This window comes from Nematolebias whitei, chromosome 5 (genome assembly GCF_014905685.2).
Source record: "Nematolebias whitei isolate Nwh7 chromosome 5, NemWhi1, whole genome shotgun sequence".
Lineage (NCBI taxonomy): Eukaryota > Metazoa > Chordata > Actinopteri > Cyprinodontiformes > Rivulidae > Nematolebias > Nematolebias whitei.
In genome coordinates, this window is record NC_056502.1 from 35,764,762 (window position 1) to 35,778,130 (window position 13,369).

General features: G+C 40.9%; 1 protein-coding gene across 1 annotated transcript in view; it reads right to left on the reverse strand.

Moving 5' to 3' along the window:
• Positions 1-13,369, reverse strand: part of ubr5 (ubiquitin protein ligase E3 component n-recognin 5) — a 43,628-nt gene that overhangs the window by 7,960 nt on the left and 22,299 nt on the right. The window contains exons 27-46 of the mRNA XM_037677306.1: positions 12,232-12,361; positions 11,899-12,059; positions 10,602-10,841; positions 10,307-10,430; positions 9,061-9,172; positions 8,803-8,934; positions 7,601-7,858; positions 7,227-7,495; positions 6,799-7,010; positions 6,413-6,646; positions 6,208-6,281; positions 5,941-6,113; positions 4,546-4,659; positions 2,319-2,536; positions 2,016-2,136; positions 1,237-1,609; positions 996-1,083; positions 556-700; positions 308-438; positions 74-134 (exon numbers count right to left, since the gene is read on the reverse strand). Coding sequence (XP_037533234.1) covers positions 74-134; positions 308-438; positions 556-700; positions 996-1,083; positions 1,237-1,609; positions 2,016-2,136; positions 2,319-2,536; positions 4,546-4,659; positions 5,941-6,113; positions 6,208-6,281; positions 6,413-6,646; positions 6,799-7,010; positions 7,227-7,495; positions 7,601-7,858; positions 8,803-8,934; positions 9,061-9,172; positions 10,307-10,430; positions 10,602-10,841; positions 11,899-12,059; positions 12,232-12,361 — 3,370 coding nt within the window. The remainder of the gene's footprint in view (positions 1-73; positions 135-307; positions 439-555; positions 701-995; positions 1,084-1,236; positions 1,610-2,015; positions 2,137-2,318; positions 2,537-4,545; positions 4,660-5,940; positions 6,114-6,207; positions 6,282-6,412; positions 6,647-6,798; positions 7,011-7,226; positions 7,496-7,600; positions 7,859-8,802; positions 8,935-9,060; positions 9,173-10,306; positions 10,431-10,601; positions 10,842-11,898; positions 12,060-12,231; positions 12,362-13,369) is intronic.

Consider the following 13,369-nt stretch of genomic DNA (forward strand, 5'->3'; position numbering starts at 1 on the left):
AACAGAAGTTAAAAAAGACAAGCAAACAAAAATAAAACAGTAAAAATGAAGAGTGAAAACATATCTGGTTTACCTGTGCTTTTTCTGGAGCCTCAGGGAGCCCGAGATCCAGTATGCTGTCGGCACCGTTTTCCCTAAGAAAGACAAAGTTTGTGACAAAAGACAAAAATTGGCACTAAAAATGTTCCTGCAGTTCCTAAAAAGTTTGTTTTTTTCGTGTGTGTGTGTAAAATTATTGTTTCATAGTCAGGGACATCAGTTGCTGTGTTTAATATTTCTATCTGTGTGAATGGTGAAGTTTATATACCTTCCATGTGCAATGAGAAGCTCCATCGCCTCTTCTACTCTGGCTCGGAGCGAGTCCTCGCTAGCTAGGAGCAGCAGCAGCTGAGCAGGAGACAACTCCAGCAACATGCCTGTAATTTTACTAGCAAATGCCTGCAGACACAAGCACATCGTTAGCCACATTATGGTTAGAAAGCCACATTACGGTTAAAAAATCAGTTAAAAGAATGCAATCACAAGAGATTAGTTAAAGTACTGGGAGGTAAATACCGGCTGCATTGCGTGAACTCGTGGGTAGAGTCTTTCTCCAAGGGCTTGTCTGTGTGCAGGCAGAGGGTCGGGCTCATCACTGGGGTTTCCCTCTGATGAGGGCCTAAAGGGCCTGGTGTCTATCGACAACTGCCTCCTTGAATCTCTGCAGCACGCAAAATATAAAATAATAAAAGGTCAGTATTTTAATCTAAACACTTTCTTTTCTTAAACAAAAGAAGGGGCTATACACTGATCAGCCACAACATTATGACCATCATATTAAGTTGATTTCTTTTGGTCACTGTAACAACCAAGATCCACCAAAGCATGGACTCCCCAAGACCTCTGAAAATTTGCTGTGGTATTTGGCACCAAGGTGTCCTTTGAGCTCAGAAGTCACTTTCAGATTTACAGTATTTACCATCATGTCTGACTGGAGTGGAGGAAGCACAGCATACCTGTCTCGATCTCTCCGAGATCCTGCTCGAAGTCCTCCACTTCTCCTCTCTCGTTCCCGGTCTCTGTTCCTTAGACGTTGCATTAGATCTGAAAAATAACATCAAACAAGTTGGGACCTTTTTCCCCTCCTCTACACAAATAAAAATGGTCACAACTTTTTTTCAGCAACACTGAAGTACCATTTAGCGTTGAACAATATTAATTTCCATAATGTGCAGTAGTTTCTATGTATTGTCATACTTGAATTGTAATCGTGATGACACGTACTGCTGGCCTGCATGCCCTTACTGACGCTCTGAACACAGTCCAGGTTGGGCAGCTTATCGTTTGAGAGGAGGGCCAGCGCGATGGCTGTATAGAAGCTGCGGGCTACGCCGCTGCCTTCGCCAGGCTCATCTTTAAAGGTGACCTTGACCCGGTGAACAGCCATGGGGGTGGTTGTGCACCGCCTGCCAAAGTGTGCATTCAGCTGGCGCATCGTCTGCTGTATTAACTGGTCTCGATCACGGTCCACCTCCAGGGCCAGGTCCCGAGACTGAAGGTTCCTTAATTTCTCCATCTCTCTTCGGAACTTGGATTCCTTCACCTCAAAGCCACCCAACTCAGTGAGAATCTGACATTTAAAAAGAACAAGTTTGATGTCAAAATAATTATTCAGTGGTGAGAGAAACATTTTATATTAAAACAGTTGAGGAGGATGCCATTTATTTTGTATTGTTGCTACACATTTGTGTGTTGGTGTGTCTGAATGGTTGTCCTGTAGAGCCCCAGGATGAGTCACACCTCTCATTCATTGTCAGCAGGAAGTGCCTGCCATGCTCCAACTCTGCTGATATTTAACAAGTATTGCTGAACACTCATCCAGTAATAATCACGGCGAATAAATGCAAAGTTAAGACACGACCAGGTTGTTTTGTAGTGTATTTACTCAATGCTTGCCAGTCAATTCTAGGTTATAAATTTGAAAAAAAAAAATCAATGAGTATTTCAATATCATAAAGTTTAAAATGAAAATATACCGATCCAGGTTCTGCTCCTACATCCTCCATGAAGACACGACCAAAAAGTTCAAGTGACAGACGCCAGCGGCCAAGAAGCATATCATGCGAGATCATCATCCCCATGAAACTGCAGTGAGGTCTGGACAGAAGACAACCAAATATTTATACAATTATCATATTATAGAATACATTGTAAACATCAGACATGGCCCTTTAAAACAAAATACATTCTGTTTAAGAGTTACTGGGTTGTCTGGTGGCAAGACATTTTTTTAATGAATACAGAATTTCTGTTTCAGCGCATGAAAAGCCATCAGATACCTGAAAGATGGGAGAGGAGGACCGTCGCTCTCAGTGAGACCGATCTCTGCGAGCAGGCTGCTCTTCAGCTGAGCAGCGAGGTCATGCGGCGAAGGTCCCAGTTTGGAAGCCCCCAGCTCCTGTTCGCTCAGTGTTGGGTTCTCGGTGCTCCGCTGGCCCGTTTCCATGCTCATAACATTTTTTAGGTTGGCTGTGTAAGACATCTTTGTGGGAAGGATCTGGTGTAGGAAGATTGAGTTGCTCTTTAGTAACATAATCAACTTGATATTTTAAGGTAAAGGCAGAGTGACACTGAAAAATAACTGGACTCTGAACCAGTGGCAGCTGGTCGATAGAGGGTGCTAGGGCACCGCTCCATCACTCAAACCACTCACATATTACCTTGAAGAGAGGAAAAAAAAAAAAAAAAGAAATAATAAAAAATATATTTCAAAATATATGCATATATTTTTTTTAGTTGTGTAAGATAAATATTTTACAATTAATGATCAGTAAAGTTGTTTCTTTCAAAAACGTCTCTAACTGACGACGTATTTTTGCCCTGGGGGCGCTAGAATCTTTGCCCATAGACTCTCGTTAAAAGTTGTACATGTACAGTTAGCTCCTCTTCATTACAAGAGATATGAATATTCTGGGCGCACCACTCCTGTGCCCTGAATACAGTTGCACAGTGCGGACCGTGCTTCCAGTCCCAGAACAGATTTTTTTTTTCTTGTCCAGGAACAGATCGTGCAGTGACACTCACAACCAGGCTAGCTGCTGCAGGTAGGCTTTAAGCCATTGAAAGCCCTTTATCTAATGTCTGTGTTGCCATTTATTACTGATATGTCTCTCAACTTTTAGATGTTTCTGTTTGTGAAAAAACCTTCAGCTGGCTGTGTATTCTAAAAGTGGGAACTGGTGTTTGTTTGTTTATGGAGCTAGCATGCTAGTGCTAGCCTCCGAGTTAATTCAGACTCAGATATTCTTTATTGTCGTTTGCACCACATGCTGTACATGTGGTGGAGTGAAATTATGTACACAGGGTCCCATTTACATCCAATAAAATACAAAACAAAACAGTGTATTGTATTGGGCTCTGTGATAAATCAGTGCTATTGCTACATTTATGAATGTGCTTATAGAAAAAATAATAAACATGAATACTTTTCTATACTAAATGTCCCAGATGGTGTTGTACCATTTCTGAACACCAGCATTTGTATTGATCTGGATAATGAAAATACAGCGATCCCTCGTTATCCGTGAGTGTTTGGGACCACGCTCACCAGCGATAAGTGAAAAACCGCAAAGTTGGGAGACAGTAGTCCAAATTCAAGTTCCGTTCAAGTTCAGTAAACTTTGTCATGACATGTGCCAGGCTGCAATCACACTTCTGTTACTCCCAATCTCCCTCCTTAAATTAACAATTTAAATTTGAATACTGTAACTGTTGCAACGTGAGCCGCCGTGGCCCCGAGCTACTGCAGCTAGCTTTTGCTAGCTGTGGGCCTCAGGGCCTCATCTCGGACCCCAGATCCGCCTCCAGCTCACGCGGCCCCCGGCTCGGACCTCCCTCAGAAGAAGCAACTCACACTATCAATAGATCAAGGAAATGTGAATTAAGTTTTACCAATTGTATTAAATCAAGGCAGGAAAAGGTTACAGTTTACATCGCTGGCCTCTCCGATACACGATGAGAGATCAAGGACCGTTTAATAGTGAAAGTAAGAACATTTCCACATGTGCAATGTGAAGGGAACTCAAGGGATTGTGACTGAACAGCTAACCACTAATCAGTGAGACTAACTGGGGGAAAAAAAGGCTTCAATTTGCTAGGGAGCATAACGATTGGACTCTGGAGCAATGGAAGGAGGTCATGTGGTCTGATGAGTCCAGATTTACCCTGTTGCAGAGTGATGGGCACACTACACATAACACATTGTTATTATTATTATTATGTGTGACGTGTGTGTGTCTATTTTGGAGTTATAGACTCCCCTGGAGAAAACTCCACCAGCTGCCACTGCTCTGAACACAAACTACTGCATGTCCCACAACCCACATTGAAAAGATCACTCAGTAAATCTATAATTTCTTAAAGGGTGAAAAGTAAATTTTGGCATTTGTATTTAAGACAGATTTTTCAACCGATTGTTTTGAACAGAAAACAGCTGCCAGCTTGTTTGTTTGATAAAGACTGGTTGTATACTTGAAAGGGGAAGAGTAGAGAGGAGCCCATGTTTACCTCCAGGCAGTTCCTGTCCACGCTCGTCTCTGCCGGGCCTTTGGCTGTCATGTAAGAGGAAGAGTACAAGCCCTGGGAGGGACGGCCAAACAGATCCTCCTTCCTTGCATTGGGCTGTTGGGCATGCATCAAAACAAATTTAATACAATGAAGGTCATTTTAACATGTTTATAATACAATGATAAACAATAAGATTAATAAATGTAGTTAGTGACTGTGCAATGTGTCTTGAGTAAACACATTCTGCATTCCCTAATTATGTCAACCGTCACTTTAAAGTATACTTTTGGTGGCAAGAAAAAAGGGAAAGAATCACAGTAAGACTAAAAGACTGCTTTAAACACAAGACGGACAAAGACACAGACATTTCACTCGTTTTAAATCATATTGTGGCTGGATGAACTGCTCTGTGCTCCTGTGGTCAATAAAAAGATGGGTGATAACTGGATCCAGAAAGGTTTTACTCCGATTCACTTGTAATGTGAAGATTCATCATCTGAGCTTGACTTGTGTTAAAAACAACATGGGTGCAAATAACTATTTTTAGAAATGTCAAGAGTACTGGGGAGCTCCACACTGATGTCTTACATGATGCTGTCAAAAGATTTCAGACAAACCAGTCACACTGGCATATATGTAGCGTACATGATGACAAAAGCTAATGCACTGAGTGATGCTTTAAATTAATAAATATATTGTTCTTTTATTCATTCAAAAAAAAAAACCTACACTAGATAATCACTAGAATAAATATTTCATAATAATGGTGTGGAGAGGATTGCTGTAACGGGAGAAGGGAGGCCATCTAGAAAAAAAATAATAATAAAAAAATAAATATATTGTTCTTTTTAACAATAGATTACAATTATTTTGTCAGTGTTGCCAATGGTGTGTAAAATATGCCAATGAACAGACTGATCATAATGAGTCAAAGCTTGTGAGCAGATGAATCTGGGTAATAATTAATCCGGACTGGCAGGCTTTAATTTTATACATAATTTTACAGCTTTACTTCAGCTTTGCAGCTATTACTGACATGGCACTGTCATGTCAACATGCAACGACAAGTAAGTTGTGAGCCTTTGAAGAGAGTTAAAATACTCGTAATGCCACTGACTCTGGAGTTCTGTGAATTCTGCACATGGGCTGTTTACACAAGGTGTTATGAGAATGTCTTGCCTGACCCAGTGAGCAGTGCACAGCTGCCAGTGCATCAGCTCTTAAAATTTAGGGTTTGCCTGAGTCACGATGAAGGTGTACTCTGACATATTTACCGTAATAATAATAGAAGTACGAGAAGTATTTTTTTGACAAACGTAATCTAGAGCTTTCTTAATTAATATGCCTCTTCTTTAAGAACCAGCCTCTATGCAAACAGCTAAACATGTGTTTGACCTGCAGGAGATGGGGCTGGTCTGCCAGTGGAATGGCCTCTGCAAGAGGAACATCAAAAGGGTTGGGTGGGATGCAGCCCAGGAAGGTCATGGAGTCCGAGCGGCGAAAGAAGGGGTGGTTCTGACCCGTCTCAGCTGGAACTGGGTCTTCATCTTTGTCTTGTAGAGTTGAACCTATGGTGAAAGGGATGGGTTTAATCCAAGTAGCATAAACTATATATAATATAAATATTTTACACCGTTATTAAATATTAGAAGTGTGCCTTACTTTGATTAGTGTCCTCATCGTTTTCGTGCTCAGAATCCTCATTGTCCAGACCAAGCTCCAAAGTCTCTCGATTCCTGGGTGTTAAAAATATTATATTTAAAAACTGTAACTAAAAGTAATAAATGAACAAAAACTACTTGTCTGGTGATGCAGTTTTTAACCAACACAATGATCACAATTCTTCTTCCTCAGTGTCCTGGTTTACCTCTTTCTATCCATCTGTGGGGTGTCCAGGGTGGTTTGCTGGTTCATGGCCTTTATCCAGTAAATGAGCGCCTGGAAAACGTAGGCCACATGCTTTAGCGAGCACACGTCCAGGACAGGAAGGACATCGGAATGCTCATCATTGTGAGAGCGCATCAGAGAGAGCGCGTAGTTCAGGAAGTCGCCGCGCGCCGACATCATGCCTTGACGGGCAGTCAACAGAGTGGCCGCCCTCCTGAAAGTAAAACAAGACGAGCCAACACGTGAAACCAGGTTTACAGCCTCACTACAAGTAAGTAAATGTAGTTAATTTCTAAATATATATCAAATCTATTTTTATCAGTTCTGCGAAAGTAGTATTAAAAAATAAAATAAATTAAAACTTACCTGCGACCTTCCAAAGTGCGGAGGCTGGCCTCCTCCCGAGCAGTCATGCGTTCCCTGCGAGCAGAGTGCTGAGAGGCGTGAAGCGGGTGACTGGGGTGACCAGGGTCTCCAGCCGACGACAGAGCTGAGCCATATCGTAACTGAGCCTCCGTGGAATCCATGATGGACACCATCCAATTCCAGGTTGGAATCAGCTTTTCTTCAACATAGTTCTGATGAACATAATAGCATAAACTCTATAATCATGAGGAGATTACGTGGATTTTTACCAGTATTTAATATGCAACAGCAGAAATCGCATCAATCACAGCAAAGTGATTAACTATTCTCCTGTTATGTTACAGCTGCATATTTACCACTGAATATTTGGTTTTCATTTTATTATACAAAAATAAATGTGAACATTTATTTTGGTGTTTGTATATTACCTGCAGGTTGACGGCATCTTGGTAGGAGAGCTTTACAGCAGCAGGATACTGAGAGTAGACAAGATGGTTATATTTTGGAATCAGACTCATGAGGTCTGATATCTGCCTGATGACGATGCTGTAGGCACGAGCGAGACTGCTGGCAGACGTCAGGTAGCTGCTGGAGTTGCTGGCCTCCAGAGCTGCTGCCGCCGCCGCTGCACTGGAACTAATTGCACTGGAACGGCGCAGATTTGTAGGATCGATATAGATCAAACCCGTGGAGCTCGCTAGTTGAAAAACAAGAAACATAACAGGCACAATTTATACTCTGTTTCTGTAAAGACCCCGAAAACCGTAGACTTGTAGTACAAACCAGACGGCTGCTTACTGACCAGCTGGAGTTGAAGAGCTGGAGGGAGCACCTCCACTGGTCCTTTGGCTCGGGGTGTTTCTAACAGCCCACTGCATGGAGCGAGGAGCCTGGGCTGCAGTGTTGGCATGTGAGGCGCTGGTAGTCCTTTCCAGCGGCTCATCTAAAAGAAATGTCTCTTGGTCGACATCATCGCTCTGACTGCTGCTGCTGTCCGAATCACTCGAGTCGTTCGACTGGGAGTCGTCCTCTGAAAAGAAGGCAGGAACACTGCTGGCACCTTCAATAAAAAGAGGGGGGTAAAAACAAATGATGAAAGTTTAAAGATGACAAAGTTCATCTTAGATTCCCTCTACTTTTATTTTTATTTCACATTTACACCAACAGCTATGCAGGTTAGTAAATTACATCACCACAAAGCAGAACAACGAGGCTTCAAGGCAAAACAGTTACATTTCTCTATAGGAATGTTGTGATTTAAAAAAAAGTTAATTTTAGATGTTTTCCCCCCAAAATAAAAAGTAATTAAAAATAGTAAAACAGCAATGCCATTCTTGTCAGTTTAAGAAAACAAAGCAGCAAAAGAAAAATATTGCGGACACCAACATTATTAGTAGGATATTCATGGCGTACGTTTTCAAGTCGATAAAACACAAATCAAAAACACTTGGAACAAAGTTCAAATTAGTTTATTAGAATGAAAGATAAAAAAATAAAAAATAAAGTATCTTGTAAAGGGGGACACTATTAGTTAAAACGAGACAATAGCAGTGAAACATGAGAAACTGAAGAACTCTCAGAGGGGCGCTGTGTATGCACTTTGCAAATTCACTCTTGCCCTGACATCTGTGTGTGCATGAAGTAAAGAGGAGCTCATACCAAAAATAGGAAATGCCAAGGACACCCTACTGCCTGCAAATGAAATACATCAAGTTTTCAGCCAGGGACCATTTTGTCTGCTGTATCATTAGCTGTCCAAACACAAAGCCCCCCAATCTTAAATGTTGCTTGTTAAGAACTAAAGAGGTCTGAATTAGTAAGAAAAACAAATACAATACATCTATGTCATTTATTAAAACAATTTGTTTGAATCTTTTAGTTGAAAGGAGGTGGTGCATTTCCCTAAAACCTTTTTAAAAAGAAAAGCACTAAGTGACTGAGGGGAATGTTCCCTAAAGTAATGATTTAAGGTTATGTATAAAATAAAAACAGCAGGTGACCAACCTGCTTCTGAGCCGGCGGTTGCTGCAGTGACGACACTCCTGCGGCCACTTGCATTATCCTGATTGCTGTGGTTGCTTTCACTGTCGCTCTCTGTTTCAGCTGCCGCCAGCAGGTCCAACTCCATGTCACTTCCTAAAAGCAGAGACAAAGACAACATGATGCCTCCAGCAAAGTTCGCTGACTTTTGAGAAAACACTTCTTTAGTTAGAGGAATAACCGTCAACAGCTACTTTAAAATTCTATAAAAATGTGTCTCACCGTCTTCATCGTGCTCATCATGCTGCCCCTCTGCTTCGGCGTTTTCCTCTCCCTGTTCCTCTTGGTCATCGTGATGGTCCTCCTCCCCTGCAACTCCTTCTACAACTTCAACCTGAGAGACAAACATCATCATCAGACCCCAACCAAGAAACCACAAGTCAAAAGAAGGTCCAATTGAAACCAAAGGTATAGTGACAACAGTAAAAATAAAAATGGAAAATATTTAATAAAGACTTCACTGTAACTGTACTGGATAAATACACAAATACTGCCAATATTCGCTCAGTGGCTTGCATCAAAAGTTTGTTTAATATTTTAGTGTCACATTTGGTAGAGCTGTTGCCTCTCAGTGAGAAGGTTGCCGGATCAAATCTCAGACAGGGGTCTTTCTAGGTGGAGTTTGCATGTTCTCTCCGTGAATGCGTGGATTTTCTCTGGTTTCCTCTCACAGACTGAAAACATGCATGTTAGTCTGATTGGTGACTCTAAATTGTCCCTAGGTGAGAGTGAGAGGGTGAATGGTTGTGTCTCGTTTGTCTCTATGTGGCCCTGTGATGGACTGGAGAACTGTCCAGGGTGTCCCCCGCCCCTCGCACAGTGATTGCTGGACATGAGCACCAGTTAGGGGTGCACCAATAAATCCGATTTCCTTAATTTTGGAAAATTGGCCGATACTTGCATGAGAAACCGATTTTACCAATTTTTTTAGTTTTAACAAGAATTTTCTAAACTTCATTTATATTTCAGAGCACTGCCTCATGGCCAATTAAAACAAGTTTGTATTGTTTCTAGGATATTGTTCAAGGGTATGTTTTTCAATAAAATAAGATTGGAAAATTGAAGTTGCATTGTGACCTTATAACACCTGACAGTGTCGCTTATGAAACAAAATCGGTATTGGCCAAAATCTGAATTGGCAGGTCAGACTTTTTAGAAATCGGTAATCAGCCAGAAAACTGCAATCGGTGCACCCCTAGCACCAGTGACCCGAAAAGGAAGCAGCGGGTAAAGATAATGACTGGATTAGAGATGGGCAATATCTCAATATTTAAATTTATAAAAATTATTTACAATTAATTAATTTAATAATTTATAAATAAATATATATATATATATATATATATATCATGATTTATCTTAAATCATGATAAAGATAAATATTTATCTTAAAAATATTGAGATTAATTTTGGTCCATATTGCCCAGCCCTAGGCTGGATGAATGTTTTTAACAAAAAGGAAACAGACCTCTTCAACATCTGCTGACACAATGTCGTCCTGCTCCTCGTCTCTTCCTCTGACGGGCTGAGACTGGCTGCTGCGCCGAGGCTGGGGGTTCCTGATGATGTAAGAGGCAGCTGTTTGGCTTGAGCTGGAAAAATTAAAACAAGCCTGTTACAGCCAATAAAGTGTGCTTAAAAGTCCATATACATTTTTTCTCTTCGTTTTCTTTCTGTGATAAAACTCATTCAGATTACTTCTGTACACATATTTTTATTTTCCATAAAACAAAAGCAAAAACAAAAAGTACATTTTGACTAACCTGCTGGACTGGTCCGGGGAGGGTCTTGGAGGTAGCGGTTCCACAGAGAAAAGCTCCTCGCTGCCCTGAACTGCATCTATGCTCGTGCTAGCCAAAGTGAAAGGAGCTGTGGGTCTTGTGATACCCATTCGCACCGGAACAATGAGCGACTCTGCCACATTACACAACTCCTCCACAGCGTACGGCAACAAAGCCTGGAACACGCGCCGACATTTCCCAATGGGCTGGGGGATGAAGTTGCTGTGAAGAAAATAAGAAAAAAGAATATTTGGATTATTAATCATTTTTACAAGTGTTCAATTTGGTGGAACTTTCCTTGGATGGTCAAAAATAACGAGAAAGTTCCTGGAGAAACTTTGATGGGGACGGCCAGGCTGCTGCCAATTTAAATTGTTGATTTGATAGCACTATGTGTTTGGGTTCACTCTCAGCTACCACTGTACCAAATTTCAGTTGAATAGCTCTAAAAGCGCCTGAGCTACATTTTTGCTCTTTTAGCTAAGGTGGCCATCTTGGATTTTTGATTTGGATTCATTTTGTCATGAGGAACGTTCTCAGCAATAACCTCACCAAATTTAAGCTCTATATGTATATAAATTGTTAAGTTGTAGGGAACTGCACTTGTCCTGCTCTGCACACACAGTTAATGACTCCAGGTGCTGTGTATTTTGGTTTAATGGTTTAAGGCAATATTACGGCACGCATGGTTGCAGCGGCTCACAGCTCTCCCTTTCAGTGCTTTTTAATGTTGTTTTTGTATGTCCTTTTTTGTGTGTTTGCATTGCTGAGTTTGCAAACAACTATGGACGCCAGATCCTTTTGGACATCGGTGAGCAGCACCAAATATCTGTTTCAAGTGACTTTCATTACACGCATAACATCCCAGATGATCTAGTGAGATCACATGGCTCTCCGTGGATTGTTGTCGGGCCTGGGAGGCGGCGCAGACGGAGAAGGAAGAGGAAGCGGAAGTGTGTAAACAAAGTTTACTTGAACTTGGACTACTGTATCCCTACTTCACGGCTTATCAATTATCGCGGGGACGTGGCCCCTAAACCCCACGATAAATGAGGGACTGCTGTACTCTTATTTGCTCCTTTCCTGTTAATAAGTGGCTTAGATTTTAAGCTAAATATTTCCTACTTCTCAGTTTCACAAATATTCAAATCAGTGTTTACCCTTGTAATCATATATATTTTACTAAGACAGGACCAATATTAAAGTTAATTTTGAATGAATACACAAGCAGAGATTTTTATCTCCACATTACAAAGTAATCAGCATAACATGTTCTTACTTTTTCTTTTTGGATGAGGCCATCTCTACACTGAGAATAACAAACACCCGAGCTACGGAGCGCAGAAACCTCCTTGTGACGGTGATCGCCTCCTCTCTCCGGCCGGGCGTATACTTGTTCTGCAGCTCCTTTACCAAAGTTCCAAGTAATGTATCTATAAACTAATAAAGGAGGGGGAAATGTTAAAATGAAGCATTATAAGAATATAACTCCACACAAGTGAACAGATGAAAACAAAGAAAAATCCCTTAATGGTGGATGTGCTACTGCAGCTGTTTGATTTAATGAGTGACAGAGCCTGATTTGAGCTGAATGCACACAAACTGGACTTACAGTGATGTCAGGAGCACACTTGACGATGAGGCAGTGTGTGAAACAGTCAAGGCGAATGGTGCCACTCTGCTGATTCAAGTACACCTGTTCTTCAGGCAGGAGGTGAGCAATTCTGCTGCTGGCACTAAGTCTGACAAACAGAAAACACACAGGTCTCAAAATACCATTTCAACTAAATTGGCGTGAAGTTGGAATTTGATTTTTCCCTCAAAACTAAACATATATTTCAACATATATTATTGGAGAAGAAGCTGTGAGCCTTTTTTTAATATTATAGTGAGATTTAATGGAAGCTTAGTCAGTTTAATTTACCGTATTTTCCAGCGTATAAGTCGCACCTTTTGCCTAATTTGCATACACTGCAACTTATACGCCGAAGCAACTTATTTTTGTTTTGTTTCTTTCCCCATACGTATAACCCAATTTTTGACTGCGATATGACCGTTTCATTCATTCTGATTGAACACTACCATTTTCAGCCGCTAGATAGAACTCTAGTATAGCATGCCGCTTAGTCATGTAACAGGTAAAAGTGGTTATTAATGACACAATCGGCTTGCCATAGCCTCCCACCTTCGTCCAGCTCCGAGATCATGCTTGGAGTAACCGTCAAATCAGCTTCCATTTCGCTGCGCCGCCCCAGCAAAATGCAGCTAATTTGACCACTGAAGTGCATTTATTAAGTAAAAGTTCAACTGAGACACACCTTTGCTATAATGTTGAACAAACAAATTGTTTTACATTCTTATCTTGTTAAATTTCAAAGAAATGTGTAGCGTTCCTCCTTCATGATTTCCTCTCTCTCCCCACTCCCGGAGCACCGAGGCAGCAAATACTTTTGAAAAACAGCTGATTTTACCATTAAAGTGCTTTTATTAAGAAAAATGTTAAACTGAGATACACCTTTACTATAATGTCGAGCAAATAATTGATTTTAGGTGGTTATCGTGTTAAATTTCAAAGAAATGCATGGCACGCTCTTGCTTCCGCATATCAGCTTTTGAAATAAAGCTAATTTGACCGTTAAAGTCCTTTTATTAAGCAATAGTTAGACACACCTTCACTATAATTTTGAGCACACTATAATTTTGAGCTAACAAATTATTGTTTTTAAGTGTTAATCTTGTTAAATTCTTGT